The 27,118-nt window shown below is 45.2% G+C and overlaps 3 protein-coding genes and 1 pseudogene across 4 annotated transcripts; 2 read left to right on the plus strand and 2 right to left on the minus strand.

The window, feature by feature from the left end:
• Positions 1-212: 212 nt before the first annotated feature.
• On the minus strand, positions 213-14,949 carry LOC147278324 (ent-kaurene oxidase, chloroplastic-like; annotated as a pseudogene).
• A 4,200-nt stretch (positions 14,950-19,149) lies between these two features.
• On the plus strand, positions 19,150-21,722 carry LOC147278325 (putative thylakoidal processing peptidase 2, chloroplastic). The gene is made up of 6 exons (XM_086250526.1): positions 19,150-20,130; positions 20,352-20,420; positions 20,516-20,584; positions 20,706-20,792; positions 20,911-20,978; positions 21,087-21,722. The coding sequence occupies exons 1-6, from the start codon at positions 19,447-19,449 to the stop codon at positions 21,205-21,207; spliced, it is 1,098 nt and encodes a 365-aa protein (XP_086106652.1). The 5' UTR covers positions 19,150-19,446; the 3' UTR covers positions 21,208-21,722.
• A 569-nt stretch (positions 21,723-22,291) lies between these two features.
• LOC147278326 (signal peptidase I) lies at positions 22,292-23,938 on the plus strand. Of its 2 annotated transcripts, none has more exons than XM_086250525.1 (3): positions 22,292-22,489; positions 22,586-22,899; positions 23,069-23,938. In XM_086250525.1, exons 1-3 carry the CDS (start codon positions 22,358-22,360, stop codon positions 23,817-23,819), a joined length of 1,197 nt encoding a protein of 398 aa, XP_086106651.1. In that variant the 5' UTR covers positions 22,292-22,357; the 3' UTR covers positions 23,820-23,938. The 2 variants fall into 2 exon arrangements, with proteins under 2 accessions (XP_086106651.1, XP_086106650.1); XM_086250524.1 differs by having other exon boundaries at positions 22,294-22,489; positions 22,586-22,861; positions 23,070-23,938.
• An 883-nt stretch (positions 23,939-24,821) lies between these two features.
• On the minus strand, positions 24,822-26,828 carry LOC147278327 (protein NRT1/ PTR FAMILY 4.5-like). Its single transcript, XM_086250146.1, has 4 exons — positions 26,613-26,828; positions 26,068-26,520; positions 25,844-25,968; positions 24,822-25,749 (listed from the first exon to the last, which is right to left on the minus strand). Exons 1-4 carry the CDS (start codon positions 26,826-26,828, stop codon positions 24,822-24,824), a joined length of 1,722 nt encoding a protein of 573 aa, XP_086106272.1.
• Positions 26,829-27,118: the final 290 nt, after the last annotated feature.

Genomic DNA, 27,118 nt, shown 5'->3' on the forward strand with positions numbered 1-27,118 from the left:
CTTGGACCGTCCGTTTAGAATGAATGTTTGAACGTATCAATTAATGAATAGAAAAAAACTCTTTAACTAATGTTTTATTTCAATAATAATAAAAAGCACTACATACTAGGCAAATTAAGCTTGAGCCACAAACAATTTAAAGATGGAGATGAACATAAAAGATGTTAATAAACTTAATTTAATTTCCACATGCAAATTGGAGTAGTACGTAATTAGTTTCTTGGCTTGAGGATTGCATGCATTGGATGGAGTTTGTGAGTGGTATACACAGCAGTATCCACATTCTCTTGCTCTCCATCTCTCAGCCTCCACTGAAACTCCTGCACCAACCTACCAACACTGGTGCTTGCTATTGACATTGCCTGAAGAGGACCAGCACAAGCCCTCTTCCCAGCTCCAAATGCCATGGTCTTGTGCAAATCTGCTGGATCGAATTTGTCGCTATCCAAAAACCTCTCCGGCTTCCATTCTTCGGGGTTTTCCCATTGATTCTAATCCATGTTACACCCGTATATATTAATAGCAATCTGGGTTCCCGCAGGAATGTAGTAACCTCCTAATTGGGTATCTTCATGTACATGTCTCAGAGGAATTATTGGAGCTGGACTGTGCTTCCTTAAGGTTTCGTGGATAACTCCATTCAAAAATGGTAGTTGGGACAAGTGTTCCTCAGTCAGCTTCTTCGATCCACATACATTTTGAATTTCCTCATACAGATGATCCTGTTACATACATAAATTTAGTAATCAATAAAAAAGAGTAGCATATAATATGTAGAAACCGGAAAAATTAATTAGTTAGCGACAGCTGAAACGACCTGTCGTTTTGGATCTTTAGCGAGTTGATACAAACCCCATTCTGCTGTTACCAAAATAGTATCCGCTGTCTCAATGATTGTCTCCCAAACCAACGATGTTATTTGCTCCATTGTAAGCTCTTTTGCTTCAGACAGCAAGTAGTCGAGGAAACAATTTACTTCCTGTTTCATATATAGTCATCCAATTAAGTTAATTTTATGCAGTGACACATATTAATTACAAGATGAGTTATAGAGATCTCCTGACAATACAGTTCAATAATCGAAAACTAAAAAAGATGGAGAAGCGTACCTGACCAGAAGCAATTCGCTTCTTCTGCTCATTGACGAGGGCATTCATTACTACAGTCTTGCGGAAAAGAAATCGCTGAATTTTCTTTTCAAATGAGTTATTAGGAAGCCATCTGAGGTAAGGGAAGAAATCTCTCCAATCAACTTCAATCGCACCCTCCATCATTTCGAGCACTAGAACCTTAAACATCTCATCTCTTGACAAACGAGTCCCAAGCTCCTCCACATAAATGGAGTAGCCTTCTACGTTCTTAATTCCTAAGGCCTGCATATATGTATCTGCCGTTATGCTACGTACGTACCTTAATAATTATATTATTCATTTTGCAATTGTGAATTTAGTCAAATGACTCAAATCCAATGAATAACAAAAGTAATCAATTAATTATAGAATACATCAATTTTCAACCAATGAAGAAACGTACTCACTTGCTTCAACGAAAGTCCAAAGAGTTCATACTCAAATATTTTCTTGAAATTTACAGCTTGATGAGGAAAGTTCTTTACATGATCATGCAATCGACCTGAAACATTTTCTCTCAGAGTATCTCTGTTATTTTGGTGTCGCTTCTGTATGCATAAAATTAATTAAACGAGAGTTATAATTAGTAACATCTAGCTACAATATATATATAATCATATGGAGCAAATTAAAGTATTATATTATATTGCACAAAACTTAATTAAGAGATTACAACTATAACAATATTATTTTCCTAGCTAGTCTATGAAACCTGAGCATTCGATCCAAGAATACTTGTGAGTAAGTATCGTTTTGCCATCTTGTGATAATCGTTGTAGTCACATACTGCAATCAAACTTTTTGCGGAACTCAGAATCTCTATTGCTTTTGATAGCTTCCTCGTTGAGATAGACGAATATCTTGTCACCATAGCCTAAAACAACAATCAGAGTCGAAATTAGTTGTTACAACCTATAGCTTCCTTCGTAAATAGGATCGTAAAATAGAATCGATACTGTTTGTGGGAAAACCCACATCGACCCGAACAGCCAATCACAGCTCGACACGTGGCTGGTCAAACATCCACCTCGGAGTTGATTCTCAGTGGTCAAACTTTGACTTCCACGTCATCACTGATCAACACTTCCTCTACCAGCTCAGACCGGATCTCCACACCGCCCCTCCTTGTTCGGTCCGAGCCGAACTGATGATCTTCCATGGGGTCCAGTGTCCATCTTCCCACGATCATCCCGGCTCGGCTCGGCACAAGAGATGGCTTCCTTCCGAGTTCTGGCGTCGACCAGTTAGGGCTCGGAAAGACTCCAATCTATGGACCGGCTCGGCCTGGATTCCCATGCCCGATCCGACCACACATGGACTTCGTGTCTTCACATGAAAACATGTGTTCGTATCGGCTCGGCTCGGCTCTCCGCCGCCATTCCCAGGAAGATCACGCTAGGACGAACCGCCACACTTGAATGCACCTGACACAATCCTCTGACAGATAGAATATCAGGCTTGCATTCATGACTGCTGGGCAGTTTACCTGGACCTTCCAAACCTTGCATTTAATGGAGCATTCAATGCAGCATTGAATGCTGAGGAAGCAAGCAGCTGAGCATGCAACTAGGTCTAACCAGGTGCGTGGGTCTCTGGCAACCATTCATTCACAGGCAGGTAACTTAATCATTAAGTCTTCCTTTGCCTATATAAGACACCACATATGCATAAAATGAGGCACCTAGCAATCCACCAATATACACGCAAAAACACTTGCATTCCCTTCTACAAAAAAAGCCTACCCAACTTGCTGAGAATAACCCAGAACATTTGCCTTGTTCTTCCCATTCTCCCAAGTTCTTCCTTTGTTCTTCCTCACCCACCATCAAACATCACCACTGATTTCATCATCGGAGTGTGTTTGGCTGGTACCACACCGGTCCATCTCCTTTGATCTTGTTTTTGTCTACAGGAAGATCTCAACCAGCATCCACTTCATCATCCAACAAAGCACCTGATCAGCCAGGTCAACTTATCTAAGTTGTTGCATCTACCTTACGAGAATTTGCATCAACAGATTGGCGCCGTCTGTGGGAAGCTGACTTCAGCCGTTGTGTTCATCACCGCAAACGCTAAGCTCTTCCTCCACGCAAGTCATCATGACTACCATATTTCGGGACACCAGTTCTTCTTCAGGAGCGTCTCAGAATGATGAACAACATCAGCCTGAGACACCTGAGAAAACGAGGGGAGCACAACTCCCCAGGACGCCAAAGTCCAAAGGTTCCTCCAAGATCCGAGCCGCTCACAAACTCCTTAAGGAGAGTCAGCGACATCTGGCCGCTGAGAATGCACTCCTGAAGCAGAATAACGAGCTGCTCGCAAAACAGGCCGAGCTGGCCGGGGAACTTGCACGCCACCGTGCTCAACTTGAGAATAGTGGGGGATCGGGCTTCCGATCACGCCGGACCCGAACCGAGCAGGAGGTCCTTTCGCCGTCTCCTTCTCGGCAAAGCACTCCTGCCGAGCCGAACGACCAGACCGATCAGCAGGACTCGGATCACGTCTTCCCGGGCTTCGAGGACATGCCCCCGGCCGAACAGGCCGAATGCCTGAACGCCCACCGTCTTCTTCAGCAAAAACAGGCGGCTTTCGGGAAACGTGCCCCCAGGAATTCGGGCGGAGACCGTGCCGACCCGAACACAAATCGACGACCCCCGGCCCAATCAAGGTTGGGGGCCAACAGTCCTGCCGGTTCGGCCGAAACCAGGGGCCCGATTCGGAATAGACTCGGCCCTATCGCCAGTCAGGATCCTTCCCCATCAGGAACTTACTCGGGGAGGCGATCAGTGAGCGACCGACTGGGGTCCACCATGATCATGTCGGATCGACAACCGGCAAGCGAGAGGCTCACTCGTCAGCCGGTGAGTGAGAGACTCGGCAACCAGGCCGAGTGCTCAGGGGAAAATGCGGCCGAGCCGACCCCGCCCAATGTGGAAAATCTTGTTCGGACTTTGGTCCAGGACCAGATCCGAAGCGTCCACGATCGGCTCGGACATGTCGAGGTCTCCAGGGGGTATACCGGTAGAGCCGACCACGGGGAGGAACTTCCCCTCCCGTACACCAGCAGAATCATGGATGCTGAGGTCTCCCGCGACACCAAGCCCCCCAAGATGGATCAGTATGACGGGACCAAGGATCCCTACGACCATCTTGACAGCTTCAGATATGCCATGGAGGCCCGCCAGGCATCTGAAGCCACGAAGTGCAGAATCTTCCCTTCGACCTTGAAGGGCTCGGCTCGGGGTTGGTTCCGAACCCTCCAACCGAACTCCATCGACTCCTTCTCCGACCTCCGGAGGGCCTTCCTGGCGAGATATCGGGTTGTATCCGAACGACTCTACAACTTGAACGATATGTCGCTCATCAAGCAGCAGGAGGGGGAGAGCCTCAAGGCCTATCTGATCCGCTTCAACATCGAATATACGAAGTGCGACGATTGCGACGATAGGTCAGCTAAGAATGCCCTCATGCAAGGCCTGCACGCCGGGGGACTCTGTTCCCACTTGATGAGGAATCCTCCCTCCACTTACGATGAGCTTTCTGCCGAAGCCACTAAGTGGGCGCGGGCTGAGGAGTGGGATGCTCAGGTGGAGGCCCTGAATCCCAGGCCGACCTCGGCCAAGAGGAAGGAGGGAGAGGTCGCAAGTCCCAAACCCCAGGTCCAACCCAAGAAGACCAGGACCGAGGAGCCACGCCAACTTCTGGGCAAGGGACCCAAGTTTGTCCAGTACACGGAGTACACTCCCCTCAACGCCGGTCTGGAGACAATCTACTCCAAGGTCAAGGACCAACTCCCAGTCGCAAGGGAGATCAAGGGACCACCCCCAGACAAAATCAAGGAGGACGTCTTCTGCAAATACCATTCCAATCACGGCCACGTCACGGGTGATTGCTACGCCCTCCGCGACGGGATTGAGACTCTTGCCCGGGCGGGTAAGATCAATCAATTCCTGGCCGGTGGGCCTAGGGTACCCAAGGCCGCGCCGAAGAAGCCCACCAACACCATCGAGGTCCAGGATGCTGCCATCGGATCGATCGGGGGGGGACCAACCTTCGTGGGGAACTCGAACCGATCCCAGAAGGAGTATGTCAGACAGGCGGCTCAAGCACACGAGTCCCTGTCGATCCAGGCGGGTCAGCCCAGCACTTCCAAAAGACAGCGGAAGGACTGGGCACCGGTCACCTTTGAGCCAAACGAGGCAAACGAGATCATCTTCCCCCACTATGATCCGGTCGTCATAGTGGCTGAGGTGGCCGGAACAACCATCGCGCGTTCCTTCGTCGATGGAGGGAGCTCAGTCAACATCCTCTACCACTCTGCGTTCGCGCAGATGGGCATCGGCGAGGATAAGCTGGAGACCGATACACCTGCCTTGGTCGGGTTCGGGGGAGAAGTGGTTCAGCCCCTCGGACACATCTACCTTCCCCTTTCGCTCGGGAAGGGGCCGATCAAGAAGACCTGCATGACGTACTTCATTGTCGTCAAGCGGCCGTCAGCCTACAACATCATTCTGGGCAGACCGGCTCTAGTCGACCTTGACTGCATCGTCCATTACGCCAACCTTCTCATCAAATGTCCGGTGGGCGACGACTGCATTGTCATTCAGGGGGACCAGTGCTCGGCTCGGTCATGCTACGCCGCTTCGATCAAGCAGAAGGGTCAGCTGCCGAACTCGCAGGAGCTTGACTCTATCGCCGATTCGGGCAGGTGGCCGAGGGCGGAGACATTCGACTTCACTTCCGAGCCGAGCTCAGATTCTCGGCCCCTCCCCGCCGAGGCTTGGGAGGAAGTGCCGATCTCGGCCGAGACACCGGATCGGCTCGTCCGAGTGGGGACTCAGACCAGCCCCGAGCAGCGCTCCGCCATAATTGACTTCCTCCGTGCCAACGCGGAAGTGTTCGCATGGTCTTACGATGACATGCCAGGCATATCGTCTGACGTGATCACCCACAGGCTGAACACGGACCCGGGATGCAAACCGGTCCGTCAGAAGAGGAGGTCATACGACCCGGTTCGATACGCCGCCATGGCTGAAGAGGTAACCAAGTTGCAAAACAACGGGTTCATCCGGGAGGTCAACTACCCCGACTGGCTCGCCAACGTGGTCATGGTGAAAAAGAACAATGGGAAGTGGAGGATGTGCGTGGACTTCACCGATCTGAACAGGGCTTGTCCCAAGGATAGTTTTCCCTTGCCCAGAATAGATCAGCTCGTCGATGCAACAGCAGGACATCAGCTCCTCAGTTTCATGGACGCCTACTCTGGATACAACCAGATCCTGATGCACAAGTCCGACCAGGAAGGCACATCTTTCATAACTGATCGCGGCATGTACTGCTACAAGGTCATGCCCTTCGGCCTCAAAAACGCCGGAGCCACCTATCAAAGGCTGGTCAACCACATGTTCAGATCTTCCATCGGCAAATCCGTAGAGGTTTACGTGGATGACATGCTGGTCAAGAGCATCAAGGCGGACGATCACGTCAAGGACCTCTCAGACATGTTCGGAGTCCTGAAGGAGTATCAGATGCGGCTGAACCCAGCCAAATGTATCTTTGGGGTTCGGTCAGGAAAGTTCCTGGGCTACCTGGTCAGCCAACGGGGGATTGAAGCCAATCCGGAGAAGATCCAGGCTTTGATCAACATGAAGTCCCCAAGGACACGCAAGGAAATCCAGAGTCTGACTGGAAGAGTTGCCGCCCTGAACCGGTTCATCTCAAAATCTACTGACCGGTGCCTCCCTTTCTTCAAAGCCTTAAGGGGAGCAGGGAAGAGCATAGAATGGACCCCCCAATGCGAGCAGGCCTTTCAAGATCTGAAAAGGCACATGGGGGAACCTCCCATCTTATCCAAACCAGAGGAAGGTGAAGAACTTTTCCTCTACCTTTCTGTTTCAGACTCGGCTCTCAGCTCGGTCCTGGTGAGGGAGGTCGGCGGTGTACAACACCCCGTCTTCTACACGAGCCGAGCCCTCGCCGATGCCGAGACCAGGTATCCAAAATTCGAGAAGATGGCTCTCGCCCTGGTCAGCTCGGCTCGGAAACTGAGACCCTACTTCCAGGCTCATTCTATCGTTGTCTTGACGGATCAGCCGCTCAGACAAATCCTAGCAAAACCTGAGACTTCAGGTCGGCTCATCAAGTGGTCAATCGAGCTCGGCGAATTTGACATCATCTACCGTCCCAGGACGGCCATCAAAGGTCAGGCCATGTCAGACTTCATCTGTGAGTCGACCACCTCGACGGAGGATCCACCGCGCGCCGACGCTATGCCAGCAGCAGCTGATCCGAACAAAATCTGCGAACGCGACCAGGTTGATCTCATTACCTGGACCCTCTATGTGGACGGATCTTCCAACGCCATGGGAAGCGGGGCCGGGCTTGTTCTGATCTCTCCAGAACAAGTTGTGATGGAGTATGCTCTTCGTTTCAGATTTCAAGCATCCAACAATGAAGCAGAGTATGAGGCACTCATCGCCGGGCTCAGATTGGCAAAAGAGCTCGGCGCGATCAAACTAAACATCTTCAGCGACTCCCAGCTAATCGTCAATCAGATTTTGGGAGAGTATGAGACTCGAGAGCCTAGCATGACTGCTTACCTCGAGAAGACTCGTCTGCTACTTGGAAACTTCCACGAATACAGAATATCCCAAATCCCGAGGGCAGAGAACTGCAGGGCCGACGCCTTGGCGCGCCTGGCTTCGGCCACAGACACCGGATCCGCCAGGCATGTTCCAGTCGAAATCCTGGACAGACCTAGCACCGCCGAAACCGAGGCCACGGTTATGCAAACCGAGGCCGAGCCGAACTGGATGACGCCGATCATCACCTACTTGGTCTCCGGGATCCTCCCCCCAGAGAGGGATAAAGCACGTCTCATCAAAACGAGGTCGGCTCGGTTCAGCATGATCGATGGTCAGCTCTACAAGAGGAGTTTCTCCCTACCTTACTTGCGGTGTGTCACTCCCCAAGAAGGTCAGGATGTGCTGAGAGAAATCCACGAGGGGATATGCGGAAACCACTCGGGAGGAAGAACCCTCGCCTACAAGACGATCAGACAGGGTTATTTCTGGCCAACGCTGAACAAGGACGCAGATCATCTGTCTCGCGCTTGTATCAAGTGCCAGCAATTTGCCGCGGTTCCCCATCAACCTCCCCAATTGCTGACTTCCATATCCAGCCCCTGGCCGTTCGCGCAGTGGGGACTCGATCTGATCGGTCCTATGCCGAAAGCTAAAGGGCAAGTCACCATGGCGGTGGTAGCAGTCGACTACTTCACCAAATGGGCCGAGGCCGAGCCCCTGGCCACAACCACAGCCGAACGGATGGAGACCTTCGTCTGGAAGAACATCATTTGCCGGTTCGGCATGCCGCACACCATCATTGCGGACAATGGCAAGCAGTTCGACTGCAAGAAGTTCAGGAGTTTTTGTTCACGTCTGAACATCAACTTGCGCTTCACCGCGCCATACCATCCGCAGTCGAACGGACAGGTCGAGGCCATCAACAAGATCATCAAGAAAACCCTCAAGACTAAACTAGATAAGGCTAAGGGAAATTGGCCTGAACTCCTGCCATAGGTACTTTGGTCCTACCGAACTTCCTATCGCAACTCCACGAAGGAAACTCCCTATGCGTTGGCGTTCGGAGCTGACGCCGTCGTCCCGGTCGAAATGGGGACTCCTTCATTCCGGACCGGCACGTACAATCCCGAGACCAATGACGCCGGACTTCGGCTCGGCCTGGACATGATCGAGGAGAGACGAACCGACGCCGATCTCTGCCGAGCCGCCTACCAACAAAGGGTAGCCAAATATTACAATCAAAGGGTCAGACCCAGAAGCTTCGGATTGGGCAATCTCGTCATGAAAAAGAATCCCCTTGCTATCAAAGAGAGCTCATTCGATCCGAACTGGACCGGACCATATAGAATCACGGGCATAGTCAAGCCCGGCACTTACAACTTGGCCACTCTGGCTGGGAAGCCTCTCAAGCATAGCTGGAACGCTGAACACTTGAAGACTTATTACCAGTAAAAATGTAGTTAGGATCGGGGACTGTCCGACCTAACACCCATTCCAATCAATGAAAAGATGAACATTTTTTCTACTCATTTTTTTTTATTTTTCGAAACAAACACTGGGGACTCTACTCCTATACACTTCTAACAAAGAGGAAAGATCTAAGTGTTTCCTTCGAAAAAATTGTACACCCATGTGCCGAGCCGAAGCGCCATTTCCGGCCCGATGCTCGGCATATTACAGACTCATCAGGTCTATAAACTCATGTGTCGAGCGGGCGCGCCATTTCCGGCCCGATGCTCGGCATATTACAGACTCATCAGGTCTATAAACTCATGTGTCGAGCGGGCGCGCCATTTCCGGCCCGATGCTCGGCATATTACAGACTCATCAGGTCTATAAACTCATGTGTCGAGCGGGCGCGCCATTTCCGGCCCGATGCTCGGCATATTACAGACTCATCAGGTCTATAAACTCATGTGTCGAGCGGGCGCGCCATTTCCGGCCCGATGCTCGGCATATTACAGACTCATCAGGTCTATAAACTCATGTGTCGAGCGGGCGCGCCATTTCCGGCCCGATGCTCGGTATATTACAGACTCATCAGGTCTATAAACTCCCGTGCCGAACTAGCGCGCCACTTTCGGCCCAATGCTCGGCATGGTACAGACTTATCAGGTCTATAAAAATCCCTGTCTGAGCCGAAGCGACTTCCTACAGTCCTAACGTTCAACAGGATATTTCTAAAAGAAAAATATACACTCCAACCAAAACTTTCATCGTGCATGCCGAGCCGATCTGAAAGTAGGTTTGAATATTTTTCTCAAAAAACTGCATTCCTAAAATATCTCAATGGGTATGCCGAGCCCATCCTAAAATATTTTTACTTATCCTGGTTATGCTTATCAAGCTGATCCGAAGACAAGTTCTAATTTATCATCACCATTCATTTTCATTTTAATCGGCATGCCGAGCCGATCTCAAAATGTCTTTGTTCTTATTATGTTTTCACTTTTATCATTTTCTTTTCCATGTGTTATTAGTTTTGTCTTTTAGCTTAATTCCCGAGCCGAACTGACAGCAACTTGTATCATAAAAAGAAATACTGATAAATAAGTAACATAAAACCAAATACAATCTGTTCCAAAATTAGTCAAACCCGAGCCACACCTCGGCTCGGGAAGAAATATAAAAACATAAACATTACAATTAAGCAAAATCAGCTATCATGCAGACCGCTCGGCAGGGCTCTCCTGGACCGGCTCGGTAGACTCCTCAGGCGTCTCCTCGCCGAGCTGCACCACCTCAACCCCGCCGATCTGCATCTCAGCGTTGGGATCGGATTCGGGGGCCGGGGGGATCGGGGTCGGCTCGTACGCAGGCAGTGGAGGGTCTTCCGGAGTCGGCTCGGCTTCTGCGGGGACTTGGCGATCAAGAGGAGGAAGCTCATCCTGATGACTCCCCTGGGTATCTTCCCCCTCGTCATCGGACTCGCCGAGGAATGAGACATCCCAGTCCGGCCTCTTCGCTTTGATCGCCTCCAAGAGCTCCTGATACCCATCAAAGTGGGCATCAGCCAGTGCCTGGGCGCTTGGAAGCCCAGCTCGACGCCGAGACTCGGCCGCCCTTCGTTCAGCCTCATCAACATCCCGCTGGAGCTGGTCAGCAAGTTGCCCCAGGTCAGCCACCTTTTGCTCTGAAGAGGCAAGCTCCTTACTGAGCCGAGCGACCTCCTCCTCCTTCCCGGCCAGCCTGGACCGCAAACCCTCCGACCGTTCACGCTCGGCATCGACCGTCCGCTCGGCCTCGGCTAGCTTCTCTTTTAGCTCCAGGATTCGTGCCCGAAACCTCTCCAGTTTCGCCTCGGCATCGACGGCGGCTTTGGCAGCTTCGAACTGCCTCATGGCGAGCTGCAAGAAAAAGAGAGGCAAATTCGTTACTAATCCGAACCGAGCGAATGGACAAAGTCCGAAGTAAAAGAGACTTACCAACATGGCCTGGCGGGATGCGATCAGAGCCTGGTGGCTGAAGCCCGGCTCGCCATGATCGGCCCACAGCCCCTCCTGCGCCCTCGCGGTCATCACGCGCTTAAGGCCCGTGACGAACGGCTCGAGGCCGGGGTCTACCTCCACCGCCTTCAGGGGCGCCGAACCGGACGTCCCGACACCAGAACCGCCGGGCTCGGCCCGAGCCCTCTTCTCCACCGGGGCCTCGGCCTGGGAGGCCTTCCTCTTCTCTGCCTGCCGAACCGGTCTCGGCGCAGGAGATCTAGGCTGAGCTGCCGCTGGGGCAGGAGCCTGGACCGGCTCGGTAGGGGGCCGCCCCGCAGCTCTCCTTTGGACACTCTTCGCCGCCTTCCTCCTGAGCCGAGCCTCAAGATCTGCCGAATTCATACCTCTTTCCGCTCTCGGATTCCACCTGGGTACAAACCAGGAGATCCCACTTAACCTGATCTGAGTCGGTCCGAGCAGGAACTTGGTGGACAGGTATTCGGTCGGCGAATCTCTGATCACGGCGATCTGATCCTTCAGCTCGCCTCGGAGTTTATATTTGCCCCAGCTGACTGCAAGGATGAAACCAAAAGAAGTTAGCCACAAAATACACATACAATCACTACAAAATATATATAAATTGCCCTCGGATCAGCCCCAGTCTTCCGTTGCCCACCTGGGATCCTAAAAGCTCTCGGAACCCGAGCCGTGGTGGGTCTGCTCGGATCGGAGAATTCCCAATCCCCGGAGACGAAGAAATATCTCCTCTTCCAGGTCTTCTGAGAGGAGGGGTTGCCCGAGAACAACGGCCCCGAGTAGGCCTGCAGGTTGTAGAAGCCGAGCTCAGTGTTCTTCGACCTCAGCGCGTAAGAGCAGAACAGGACATCCTTGTGTGGCACACACTTGTGCACTTTGTGCCACAAGATGTGCATGGACAGGATGATCCTGTACACGTTCGGGTTCAACTGGTGTGGCGCCGCGCCGATCGTCGCAAGCCAGTCCTGCAGGAAGGTGTGCAGGGGAAGCCGAACCCCATTCTCAAACATCTCCGGGTACATGGTCACCCATCCTATCGGGGGTCGGCTCGGCTTCTCCCCCTCGCTCGGCAACCTCATCAGCACGGAGTCGGGGACTGAGTATCTATTCCTCAAATCCCTGAGATGGTACTCGGTCATCTCATTGGGGATCTGATCGGCCTTCCACGCCAGTTCCTCGTAGAAGTCCGGGTCGATCGGATTCCCCGTCATCCCCTGAGCCGAAGTCGACGCCTCGTGACCCCTATCCCTTCCATCCGAGCCTGAAGTAAGAGTGCTCGGGATAGTGGCGATCGGCTCGACGTCGAGAGGTTCTTCATCACCTCCTTCGGCCGTGCCTTGTTCCCAGTCGGAACTCAATATCTCGGGGTTTTCCTGATCCCCTCGGGCTCGGCGCTCTCCACCCGGATTGCGATTCAATGCCGAGCCGGCCTCGTCCAACTCTTCGGACAACCCGTCCCAACTCGCCTCACCCGCAGGTGGGCTTCGGCTCGGCTCGGCCTCACCCGCAGATGGGCTTCGGCTCACCTCAGCCTCACTATCTCCCTCGAAGGCTTCCCCAGAGCCGAGCCGACCACTTGAATCAGTCTCGGACATTACAAACACCTTCTCACCTTTCTCTCTCTTGCTTTTTGAATCAAAAAGTGGTTTTTCTCAAGAACTCTCAAGAACACACACCCAAAACCCGAAAAACACAAAAACTCAGAAAGGAGGAGAATCACTTACTGGTTTTCCTCCGCCCAAAGTCTCCGCCCCTTACACACTCGGAACCACCTCGCCCGCGACCGTGTCTAGTCAAAATCAGGATCGGACAACCTCTCAGACGGCGGTGGGAGATTGAAATTCGCGGCGAGAGAGAGAGGTTTCGCAGAGAGAGGAAGAAACTGAAGATGAAAGTGTGAGGGAAGAGAGAGAAAAGCATGATTTATACCCCCATGCAGACCGATCTCAGCCCTTCATTTCTGGCGCTTCAAATGCCAGATCTTGACACCTGTCAAGCATTCAAAAAATACCCATAATGAGGTGACCCTTACGTTCCCCCATGCAGAAATCAAACGTCCCTTCACCTGTCCCAGAGATTTTCTGACCAATCACAAGTCGTCATGTGCTCGGATCTTCGGGAACATGGGCTTGTAGGGTTCGGCTCGGACCAAGCGAACACGCCATCTTTGGGATTACACTTCAACTTCCAATCCACCACTGCCCGCTCGGATCGGAAGCTGGGGGACTCCTGTTTGTGGGAAAACCCACATCGACCCGAACAGCCAATCACAGCTCGACACGTGGCTGGTCAAACATCCACCTCGGAGTTGATTCTCAGTGGTCAAACTTTGACTTCCACGTCATCACTGATCAACACTTCCTCTACCAGCTCAGACCGGATCTCCACACCGCCCCTCCTTGTTCGGTCCGAGCCGAACTGATGATCTTCCATGGGGTCCAGTGTCCATCTTCCCACGATCATCCCGGCTCGGCTCGGCACAAGAGATGGCTTCCTTCCGAGTTCTGGCGTCGACCAGTTAGGGCTCGGAAAGACTCCAATCTATGGACCGGCTCGGCCTGGATTCCCATGCCCGATCCGACCACACATGGACTTCGTGTCTTCACATGAAAACATGTGTTCGTATCGGCTCGGCTCGGCTCTCCGCCGCCATTCCCAGGAAGATCACGCTAGGACGAACCGCCACACTTGAATGCACCTGACACAATCCTCTGACAGATAGAATATCAGGCTTGCATTCATGACTGCTGGGCAGTTTACCTGGACCTTCCAAACCTTGCATTTAATGGAGCATTCAATGCAGCATTGAATGCTGAGGAAGCAAGCAGCTGAGCATGCAACTAGGTCTAACCAGGTGCGTGGGTCTCTGGCAACCATTCATTCACAGGCAGGTAACTTAATCATTAAGTCTTCCTTTGCCTATATAAGACACCACATATGCATAAAATGAGGCACCTAGCAATCCACCAATATACACGCAAAAACACTTGCATTCCCTTCTACAAAAAAAGCCTACCCAACTTGCTGAGAATAACCCAGAACATTTGCCTTGTTCTTCCCATTCTCCCAAGTTCTTCCTTTGTTCTTCCTCACCCACCATCAAACATCACCACTGATTTCATCATCGGAGTGTGTTTGGCTGGTACCACACCGGTCCATCTCCTTTGATCTTGTTTTTGTCTACAGGAAGATCTCAACCAGCATCCACTTCATCATCCAACAAAGCACCTGATCAGCCAGGTCAACTTATCTAAGTTGTTGCATCTACCTTACGAGAATTTGCATCAACAGATACCTCTTTGGCGACGTGGGTGGAATTGAGAACGACCATGGTGGAAGCACCAGTCCTGATAGAATAGATAGGCCCATAAGTCTCAGCCCACTTTGTAAACATCATATAGGTCTTCTTCTCCTTGAGTTGCAGCAAATTCCCAAGCACAGGCAGCCCAGGAACCACTGCACACAGACTCTTCATTATTGTATTGTAATTGCATTCATAAATTCCCAAAAACAATGACAAAAAGTAAAAGTGGGAATTTAATTATATAATGATCATCAAGAGACAACACCTCAAAGAAAAAGAGGACATAGAATTACTAGCGTACCAGGCACAGGAGGGAGTTTGGCATAGGATCCCTTCTTCTTCTTGGTAAAGATGAAATATAGCACATACAGCAAGGAAAGAGCTGCAAGAGCAACAGAGGTGGCAATGGCAAAGGGCATTGCTGCTTCAAATTCTTCAAGGATATGTTCTATAGTACTGGCCATTTTTAGGATTTAGGTATGCATTTGAAACTTAATTGCAATCACATTCACACAACACATGGTATTATATACACTGAGACAGATAACAGATCGAGGCAAGGCATATTTGCCTCTAGTATATTTTACTCATAAAGACACGTCATGGCCTTCCGGAGAATCTTATTTGTTTGTGTATTGAGTAGGCATGCACACATGCATGCAGAGTTTTATATCGAAATATATGGTTTCGATTCGATGAGTTTGATATCGAGAGTCCGTCCAATTTTCCTTCTTTGTCGGTTTTTGACCACTCATTAAATATCAGGAGGAGGACCCTTGTCGTGTTGTACTGTTATTGATGCTGTATTCTCAAAACATGGATTCTGTAGACACCCAAGTGCATGTTGATTTACATTTGGCTTTAATTTATAAACTTATAAAAATGGTAATATCCATCAAACTGAAGGTCAACAAATAATTGTATACCATACAAATTAACATTCTGGGATTTAATTGAGTGGCCGTCAACCTTTTCTGTTGTCTCTAATTAGAATTAAGTTCATACAAATTTCCTTTTTTTCGGTCTGAAGTTTATACTATAAACTGTATAAAGAGAGAGTACTTATATTCCGTTGGTTGTCCAGATGGGCTGAGAAAGCCCACAATCATCTTAAGCAAAGAAAGTCTACAATTGGCCCCAAACAAATTATGGGCCGCGTTGATCAAAAGAAAGGATGCATGCTCTAATTCATTTCTTGGCTTGATGATTGCATGCATTGGATGGAGTTTGTGATTGGCGATGGTAGCCGATTCAGATTCTCTACTTATTCTTTTTTTATTTGTTTCATTCATAATCGTGTAATATTAATTTCTCTCCTTCAAAGAAGAAAAATTGAAAACAATAGCTTTAAAAAATCGAGAAAGCCCAAAAGCTTTCAAATTGGGCCTACACTTTGATCTGGCCCAATTTATGTAGATCTCGGAGTGAAAATAGTTTGACGGTGTCTGTTATAACTTATATAAATATATAGTGATATTAGTTGGTAGGTGTTTAGTTGTTGACTCAGATCAGCGGCACCAAACATTTGATAAACATATAATATCGTCTTATGGCGATACTACACACAGAATTCAACAAAAACTAAAATAATTCGTCAATATTCTGATGCCAATGAAGTCCCACCCTCAACAATCCCATTTTCACTCTTCTTTTTATCAATCTTTGAATCGTTATAAGTACATTTAGTATAAGAGGAGTCATACTTGGAATATGAACATTAGAGGGACAATAATAATTAGTTAGTCTATTTATAATAAAATATACAATACGCCTAATATGAGGGACAACATATTTAAGGGTTGTATTTACTTCGATCCGATTGTTACAATCGTGTTAAATCTAAATCTTAAAAATGTTGTATTTCATATTAGCCAGACTCACAAATCATCATATATTCTTTTTCATTTTCTTACACATATTTCCTAAAAATAAGTAAATAATTATCATGTTGACACAAAATTTTGGATATATATCTTATCAAAAAAAAAATTTGGATATATAGGTTACGTGAAATATGAATTTCTTTTACTCAATATTATGGTCGTGAGAGGGACTTACATGTTCCGGGGTACACAGTTGGTATCCCTTTCTCCTCTCCTTTTTCTTTATTTCTCTCTCTACCATGACACCAGTATGTCTCTATCACACAGAAACATATAAATTATTTTATATGGTTGATTATGAATGATGGTCAACATAATATATAAAAAATTGACGTTTATATTATTCTTTTATTTTTTTAATGATGTATTCATCGTTGTTAAATTATAATTGGATAAGTGACGATGGTATCAACCGCATCAAGATTGGAGTTGTTAAATCATAATAGCTCATTTGAGTTATTAGCGACTGATTATCAGGGGAGGAATCTACATATCCAGATTATGGGTTTAAAAATCACAAATAGCACATTATTATATTGTTCATTCACATTTGTTAATCCAGTCAACTTTTAGTTGCTGACATATGTGCTTCCGTCATTAGCTGCGTCAATACAAAGCACCCACCCAGTCAAGCGTAAAAGAGTCAACTAAAAAAACACCCCCTTTCTTTACCCATTTCCACTTTACCCTATTTTTTATACATAATATTTGTTAAGACTTCAAAGAAGTTCCGAATTGCAATGCTTCTTTTCTAAAAGAGTAAAAGCCTAAAAGGTAGTGATTGAAATGGAAAGAAATTTCTATTAAGGATCAATACAAATTTGTATTTACAATAAAGGACCAATAGAAGCACCAGTTGTCTTTCCCAATTTTTAATTCGTCAGATATATATCATATATGGCAGTTTCCTTTATTCTTTTAAGAAAAATAAATACAAAATATTATTATTTCACGTACTTAGTTTTTTCTTCGACAACATATATAAGTTGTACGAAAGTGCTCATATAAGAGTGTTTTCAGTCTTTTTCTTATATTTTTCTTTTTTTGGGTTTTTAGGATAAAATATCAAGATAATTGGGGAGAATTTGGGTATAAAATATCAAGATAATTCATAAAGTAAAATGCTAGACTGCTAGTTGTCTATTGATGGAACAGTTAGATATGTACTTTAATTCCAGTATATCCTTGTACCTTCTCTTATGCAAAAGAAATTTGTAGGGCTATTATCGTCTTCCAGACATCTTGATTTTCTATTTCTGCATTCTCTGTTTCTGTTGTATTGGGGGAAGTGGAAACGAGGAAAGTTGCAGGAAGGCAATGCAACACAGAAAAGTCAAAGTCAACCAAACTAATGGTAAAAGACTGGGAGCCACGAGTACCCTCAATTTTACATAAATTTCCATCGCCAACCTCTACACTGTACGATCCCCTTCTCTCCCATAAAATTGTTGAATGACCAAATTATCCCTATAACTCCCTAATTTTCTATGGTATTCATAGCCACGCATATTTTTTCAAAGCAAATGCTTTAGCTTCATATCTTTTCTTACAAGACATATATTTAGTATTTACTCAGATTATAAAAAGGATTTGCCACTAGAAAATTAAAATAATAAAAATATTGATTACGTGTTTAATTATGATTGGGTAGTAGTATTGAATACATTTTAAAGTAATAAAAATATTGAATACATGTGATAGAGAATGTGTGAACAACAAATTTTGAAACCATGGATCAAATTTGTGGAGTTTTAAAATTAGATAGACTAAATTTGTTTTTAATGTAAAACATAGAGACCGATTTTTTTTCGAGTTAATTATACTTACACTCCTTGAGGTTTATCGTCTTTTCACATACACTCCTTGGGGTTTCAATAATTACACATACACCCCCTGAGATTTTAAAACTGTTGCATATAACCCCTACAAGAAAAAAAATAAATAAATAAAAAAGAAAATATTTGTATTCAGATTAGACCTTACACCTTGAATAATCTTATTAGATTATTTAATCCCTTAGCATGTTTTTTTGCATAATTTCACATCATTTTCGTCTCACTATAAGGGGTTATATATAACAGTTTTAAAACCTCATGGGGTGTATGTGTAATTATTGAAACCTCATGGGTGTATGTGAAAAGACGATAAACCTCAGGAGATGTAAGTGTAATTAACTCTTTTTTTTCATGAATAATTTGTAAAGTCATTATACATTAGATACTAAAATTTGGATGTCTTCCAAGTTCCAACCATAATTAAATGACTTGCAAATAAAAGGAGAAAATCATATAACAGTAAATTAATGCATGTTAAAATTTATTGTGTCTCTTGGATCCTAGTGTGATCATTTAATTTAATTGGATGCATATTAAATAATAATTTCAACAAATCCCGAATATTATAATTGTATTTGTATTTTGTTTTATGTTTGAAACTTCAGAGTTCAGACCCAACGTTGATTTCTATGGTTAGGAATTTAGGATCTTAAATTATCTGAAAGAACATTTGAAAATCTAGAGATTTAGTTAATATTTGATAACTATGCCACATATAAATTGGATTGAATTTTGAAATAACATAATCAATTTTTTTTTAATGAACTTAAAGGTTTGTAAATATTATCACAAAAAAAAGAAAAGGGAAAAGATAAATCTCAAGAATGTATGATATGTCGGAGACAAAGGCAGAATCGTAATTAAGGAAAGAAAAGAGCCCACTTTCGCAGCTGAACACAGCCGCCGTTCTATTAAACCTATACCTTTTCCCAGTTGAATCCATTTTCTGACGTTCCAAACAACCAGCTCGTGACTCGTGAGCCCTCTCCCTCTCTTTCTCGCTCTCGCCGGCGAAGCTCGGCAAGCAACTCCGAGCTTTCCCCTTGAGCCCTAAAATTCCCAATCGCCTCCAATTCTCCGAAAACTGTAACCCCACTCTTCAATTCAACCTTCCCTTCTCCGATTCACTGTCTTCCTCATCCGAAATGGCATTCCTTGGCTTCTAGGGCTCCCCAGATCCCCCTTCTTTGTCTCCGAGAGCACACTGTACCACATCTTCACTAACCTACTCAAATTCGCAGTTATGGCTATCCGCGTCACCCTCGGCTTCTCCGGCTACGTCGCCCAAAACCTAGCCTCCTCGGCGGGTCTCCGGGCCGGCAATTGTCGGTTCCACGAATGCTGGATCAGGTCTCGGGTCTTCGGCTCAAACCAGAAACCCGAACTCGACCCCTCCAATTACCAGTCAAAATTCTCCCGCCCCAAACCCAGTTCTCGGGCCAAAACGTCGCCGTCTTTCTACACCACCCTCGCCGAAGAGATCCTCGGCGGCGATAGCTCCAAGAGCCCGATCGTGTTGGGCTTGATCTCGATTCTCAAGTCAACGGCTACGGTATCTGGTATTTCGACTACGACCATGGCTATTTCGCAGTTTAAAGCCAGTTCGATGATGCCCTTTTTACAGGGCTCGAAGTGGCTTCCCTGCAACGAGTCTGTTCTGGTACCGGCGGTGAAGGAAGTGGACAGAGGTGGAACACTGGGTGTGGATGAGGTTACTGAACCCTCGCAGCGGTTAAGTAACAAGGGGTTGGAGAGGAACGGTTGGATATCGCGGTTGTTGAATTGTTGCTCGGAGGACGCTAAGGCTGTGTTCACTGCTGTCACTGTTAGTGTGTTGTTCAAGTCCTTCTTGGCCGAGCCCAGATCAATACCTTCGACTTCTATGTACCCTACTCTCGATGTGGGTGATCGCGTTTTAGCTGAGAAGGTGAGCTCAACTTTTTCAATTGGTTAAATGTTGTATTCTGATTCCTAGATTGATTAAGACTTGTGAACTTGGAATTGGGATATAGAAGGTTATGCTTGCAAGTATTACATGGTGTCTGAAAATCAATTTTGGATTATATTCTCAATCAGATATTCTGTTTAATTTTTATCTGAGAAATTGTTGATACCCAGCTAATTTCTTTCCTTGTTTTGATAAATCAGGTTTCATATTTCTTTAGAAAGCCTGAGGTTTCAGATATAGTAATTTTCAAGGCACCTCCAATCTTACAGGTAATGTATATAATGTATGTATGAATTGCGTTTTGTAAGATCTTTTAACATTTGGTGCTGACATTTCCCCCTTGTGTCTTCTGTATGCTGTGTAGGAAATTGGTTATAGCTCAGGCGATGTATTCATAAAAAGAATTGTGGCCAAGGCTGGAGATTGTGTTGAGGTATAGATCCCATTAATGTTCTAGTAGTTGGTTATAGCTCAGGCTGTGTATTCATAAAAAGCAAAAATTATATACCTTTTTTTTTGACATGTTGTATTTGGCATGTTGTTCTATGCAATAGGCTCACGATGGGAAATTGCTGGTGAATGGTGTTGTTCAAAATGAAAATTACATATTAGAGCCACTTGCTTATGAAATGGATCCAGTGGTAAGCATCTTCTCCTGGCTTCTCATTCATCTCTTTTCCTTAAGTTGAATTGCTTATAATAAGAAACATGGCCAATTGCTTACAAGGTCTTTGTTGTCTGTTTTGCTTGATTTTGCAGGTTATTCCAAAAGGCTATGTCTTTGTTATGGGAGATAATCGCAATAACAGTTTTGACTCTCATAACTGGTAATTCTAAACTCCTTTATTATTGCATCTAAATATTTAAGATCATCATTATCCTTCCATCTGAATGATTATGTCTCTGACTTGTTGATGTTGTGAACTTGTGTTCAGGGGTCCGCTTCCTGTCAAAAACATTCTTGGTCGATCAGTATTTCGCTATTGGCCTCCCTCCAAAGTATCTGACACCATGTGTGATCCACATGTAGCAAAGAATGCTGTGGCGATCTCTTGACAGATTGCCCTCTGTTTGCAGGGGGGAGGATTTCTTATGACTTGTATTTTTTCAATATCAAGATATTGATTTTATTTGTACTACTCTTTGGGCCCATTGCTGAGCACTCTGAACATGCTACCCTTCTGTTTTAGCAAAAGAGTGGGAACAAAAACATGAAAACTAAGTATTCATCCTGTATCATTCAATCCATTATTTTGTTCTTATCTGTTGGGAGGTTCAGATGCCATACATGAGGTTTTTGCACCTACGAGGAGGGACCAAATGTCTGAAGGGAGGCGAAGGTTTATCTGGAAAAATGGCACCTCTAGTGCCAAAGTGAAGGTCTGACTGCCATTGATGTTGGGGTAATGATTCTTATAATGATGAGATGGAGATGAGATGGTTCTGAGATGGTTCTTTGCAGTAATGCTGAAAGCCTGTAGGCTTTGCTTCCGAGCATCTTTGTAATGGCGTCTTTGGAGTTCTGCTGTTCCATTATAATAAGACGCTTACTTTTTTTGTTTGTTTGTAAATCGTTTTTGGTTAGCAATGTTGATCGACCCTGCCCTTGATTGAGTTGGTCGTTTTAGTTCAAACCAATTGTTCGACTTTTGAAGAAAATAGTTTGACTTTAAATAAATCTAATCCAAATCCAAATAAATCGGCAAAGTAAGTTTAGCTTCAAATGGAACGACGAAATTTCTGTATATATTATATCAGAACAAGTTTAATCAAAAGTCAGAAGTAGAACTGATGAGAATTTAGTACCATATAAGTGGAATAATCAAATGGATATGGAGGTAGGCCCTAGAGGCCATTTTTGCAAGCCCACTAAACTCAACTTCCTTCCTTTTTAAGAAAATTTGATGAGAACAAACTTAACTCAAGTCACCTCATAAAAACAAAAAATTTGATTTAATTGGATCCTTTTTGGTACAAGTGTACAACAATATTTTCCTTTTAGTTTGTTTGCATTGAGAACAACTTTGAAGGTTTTAAAATGTTGGAATTTTAAAGTAAACAAACGTAGAAAAGCAGCAGCTGATTAAAAATTGAACCGTCGGATGAAGAAGCATCATCATCCCAAACGCAAAACATAGGTTGTGGGAGAGAGAGAGAGAGAGAGAGAGAGAGAGAGAGAGAGAGAGAGAGAGGTGGTCTCAGGTGGATGGTGACAAATACAAAGATGAGGACCGGCGGTCTCCCCGTGTCTCTCATCCTCTTCTTCTACCTCCAATTCCCACTTCAATTAATCCTCGCATTTAATTCCTCCTTCTTAAACAACACCCAAATCTTGCAGGTACTACTTCACCACCTCTCTCTTCTCTCTCACAGATCTATCTCATTATTCATTGCTCTCTCTGATTCTTAAATACTACTTTTTTGTCAAATTAAGGACGTTTTAAAGCAAATCTCCGCCAAGCACAACTGGGAATTGCAGGACCTCAGGGTTTCCAGATTGGATGTCAGCAGGGTACGCTTCGGGAGTGCCCAGCGCTATGAGTTCCGGGTCGGGTTCGGAAAGTCCCGGGTGGTGGTTTTGTTCTCTGACGACGTCGCTTCCTGGAAAAAATTCAGGAAACCCAGAACCCATTTCCGCTCTCTCGTCAAGGAGCTTAGTTCCATGGCTGTAGTTGACACCTTCAAAGCGGAGGGTCCATTTGAGTTACGAGTCGGTGCTACCACCCATGACCTCTCCCTTTCATTGCCGATACGCTCGCTTTCAGAATTCAATGCTTAATTGAATCTTGAATTTCAGAATTATATTCAATTTCCATTGTTGTAAATTGGACATATTGCTTAACACTTTACATTCACTTATATTCAAATTGATGTGTTTATTTGAAGTTCTGAACATATAATTGGTGTTTATATTGTAGATGAACACTACATATAGTGGGTTGAAAAGGGTTCTTGTTGGTGAAGGCATTAGTGTTGAGGTAAGAAGAGCAACACAAGTGTCTGTGTTTCATGCATCTGATCTTGGTTTACCAGTAAATGAAAATGCTGCTATTCACAAGGAGCGAACTGAGTTCTGGCCCTTTTGGCACTCATACTGCACGCCATTAGTTCCAATTCGCATTTTAGGGCCTGCAACATTGGTTGCATACAGGACTCGAAATCCCGATGCCCACATTGAAACTAATTTTATGTCCAAGGAGATGATTGAGTTGCTTCCAGAGAAGTGCTACAGCAGTCATCCGTATAAAAAACGGGCTTGCCCCATTGAGTCTCTAAGTTGTAGGATATCTATGCTGGAAAGAATTTGGAAAAGCTTTCTTGGTAATAGGATTCGGCAAAATAGTTTGTCGGGATTTCTTGAAGGGAAAATCAAAGCCTCGACAGTTGTCCGCTTCAAGCTTGAGCTCGAAAGAGATTTTCGGAGGAATGGCACCCTCCGAGACAAGGAAGGGTGGAGAACTAGGCCGGCTGTTGAACGGGTTTGGTTTGAAGTTTGGGCGAGAGTTGACATAGAGAGGTTGAAGCCTCTCTTTGTTAAGAAGATAAGACCCTTCATTGTTGCAGATTCAGCTGCATGGAGTGTTTTCTTGATGTCCAATGTTTCCTTTACCAAGTTAACATCTGTTCTTGTCCCTCCTGAGGCGCTAACGTTGGATGTGAAATGGTAGACTAAACTTTGTTGTAACATATATAGTATTCTTGTTTGAGAATTTTTTACAGATCATGGTGACAAGGCTTTGTTTGTGCCATTTCTCTTTTTCTTTTCTTGATGATAGATGAAACAGTACATGTCAAGTTGTTAAATAACATTTATTATTGGTCTTGTAAATAAATTATGTTTTCATAAGTGAAAAAAGTAATTAAGAAAACAAACTTTACGTAGAATTTGATTACTTGATATTGGTGTGATGTTTTTGACTTTATAATCGTGAATATATAGAAATCAAATTAATAAAATCATCAACTCAGGTCCTAAGAGAACCTTATAAATGCTTGATAATACTATACAAATCAAACTTAACTCGATAAGTAGCAAAGTCTAGCTAATCTGTGTTCTAGCGTCCATCTGATCGAGGCCCTTGAAGCACCGTAGCAAACAGTGATTCTGATTGCTCAAACGAAATAGCCAAATTATCATCTTGTATGGAAAAAGAAAAACCCAATGTCTCCTTTATGTGATTTGGAGTTTCTCTCTTCTTGGGACTGAAACAGATAAAAAGGGAAGATCAAAATTAGAGAGAGTGATACAGGGGTGGAGGTGGAGGCTGGGAGGTAGGTAGCGTCTGTTGGGAATTGGAGCCTTGGAGGAGAAGAAGATGATAATGGGAAGAGTGAAGAAGACCATAGCAAGCTTTTCCTTATATGCACGGCAAATTTGTGAGGACTGACCATTCACCATTCACCATTAAGGTGTGTTTGTGTCATTTCCCTTTTCCTTAGTGCATGATGGATGAAACTGTACTTGTCAATTGTTATATAACACACTTTACTGGTCTTGTAAATAAATTACTTTTTAATAAATGGAAAGCAAAGTAATTAAAGAAAAACAAAAGTTATATAAATTTGGATGACGTATATTTGTTTGATCTTATATTCTTATGACCAAAAAAAAGATATTGGTTTGATCTTATGCTGTTCTTGAGTCTCGTACTCTCACATTCATTGCTTAGTCATTGTTTATTTACATATATTCCAGTTTGCATCATTGACATGTATTCATTGCTAAATCCTTGTACTTTAACCATTACATTCTCAACCTTTCCTTCTGCATCAGCACCATTACTATTCTCTACTGGCTTCATTTCAACCACTTTGTATCTATACCAAGATGCAATGACCAAATAAACTGCAAAATTTATCACACTCAACACTGACAACAAGTAATAGAAGTAATCCAACTTATCTCGGTTGAGATTATCATGAGCCAACCATCCACCAGTCACTTTGTTCAGGACCTTCACAATCGCTGTGCTTAAGAAGAATCCTAAGGACATTGAACACCATGTTATGGCTGTGCTGAGTGACTTCATTCCAGCTGAGCTTTCTGCATATAACAACTCTAGCAGCCCAACAAGGGAAAACATATCTACTGCCCCAAATATAGCAAATTGGAACCCCAGCCAGAACACACTCATTGGCAAAGGTCCAGCAAAATCAACCATATTGTGCTCAACAGCCACAGACTTACGACGAGCCTCCACAGCTCCTGACACCGCCATTGAAATGGCTGAAAGCACCAGCCCTACGCCAATTCGTTGGAGGTGTCGAATGCCTGTGGGGATTCCGGTAAGCTTCCGAGCAAGTGGGACGAAAACCTGATTGTATAATGGGATTAGAGCCAGAATGAAGAGTAGGGGGATTGTGGGGATGAAGGTGTTGGGCACTTTGAAACCCAGGAAACTTGGGTCCATTGTGGTGCTTTGATGGATGGAGAAAGTTTGAAGCTGAGCCAAACATGTGTTGAGGAATACAGTGCTGAGTATTACTGGTAGCAATCGAAGTAGAATCTTTGTTTCTTCAACTTGTGTCACTGTGCACAGGCTTATTGATGTTGATTCACCAGCATTGTTCCTAGCAATTGCAGCCCGGTCCAAGAATCTGGGAAGTTTGATACTGTCCATTAATATTTGACAATTTTGATGGCATTCCTGAATTCATGATCATTACAATAGAAAGGTAAATCAAAGGGCACCTAAATTGATCTGTTCTGGGAAGAAAATCATGATGCGCCTCTGCTTCTTCATAATCAATCTCATGTAATTCCTCTGCATTCCTTGGAATGGGAAGTCTGCGATTTCGGAGGGCAGCTACAAATACCTGAAATTTGAGACAATATGAAAATTGAATACTATGGTGAAACTCAAAATGTCAGAGGCACATAATCACATATACATGTACATGGAGAGTCGTGGGCACCTGTAGAACACGGACGAAGGCACTTCCTTGGAGTGCATTGTGCCGAAAAAATGACTTTCCCATGCACAGAAACACAATTGCTAACAAGATGGCGCAGGTACACACACCAAATCCCCAGTCCCAGCCCCGGTGGTTGCTTATCCATACAATGAAAGTGAGGCCAAGAATGGCTCCAAATGCAAGGCTTAGCAAGAACCAGTTGAAGAAGCTTGATAGTTGAGCTGCTTCCTCAGGATCCTTGTCATCGAATTGGTTAGCTCCTAGAGCTGGCAAAACTGCTTTTACACCACTTGTCCCCAAGGCAACTAGATAGAGACCTGTAAAGAGCACTGCTTCTTGGCCACTGTTTGCAGCCTCACAATGACGTTGATTGCTTTGATTTGGTGCTACAAATTTGCAAGGAATGGGCCTCAATTGGTGGTAGTGAGCTTGCAGAGTAAGCAGAGCATATCCCTGCACATTCCGCCCATTTGTGATTCATATTGATGAAATTGATCAGGTTGTTATTATGGCAAAATGGGAGATCAGCACGGTCTAGTACATACCACCAACTCTATGAATGCGAACAAAACGCAAGTCGTAAACCTTGTCAAATAGGTATCAGATATGAATCCACCAACGACTGTAAGCATAAATGTTGTGCCTGCAAAATTTGTAAGTGTGGTGGCTGATTTTATGAAGCTGAAGTTCATATACTGGCTGAAATAGGTTACCAGACTCAGAGCATTGGCAAGAAATGCCATGGTATCAAATCCCTGCATAGCTGCATGCAACAATTAGAATATTTCCACTTACCCAAGTGTTTTTTCTTCAAGATATATATTAGGAAACAAGTGGGAGACTAATTGAAATCATAAAGAAAATTTCAGAGAGGAATTAATTCCCAATTACCATATACAAAAATTACTGCTCTCTTTCCTCCTAACCTCATTGTTTCTTGCTTAGGTTGGAGTTTTAGGTCTTTGAAGATACCCTGGCAAACAAGCACACAAGAAACATTATCAAATTGCTTAGACAAAACATGGGGTGGTTTTAAGAGCATTAAAGCCAG

The sequence above is a fragment of the Dryas octopetala genome, chromosome 7, assembly GCF_963921425.1.
Source record: "Dryas octopetala chromosome 7, drDryOcto1.1, whole genome shotgun sequence".
Taxonomy (NCBI): Eukaryota; Viridiplantae; Streptophyta; class Magnoliopsida; order Rosales; family Rosaceae; genus Dryas; species Dryas octopetala.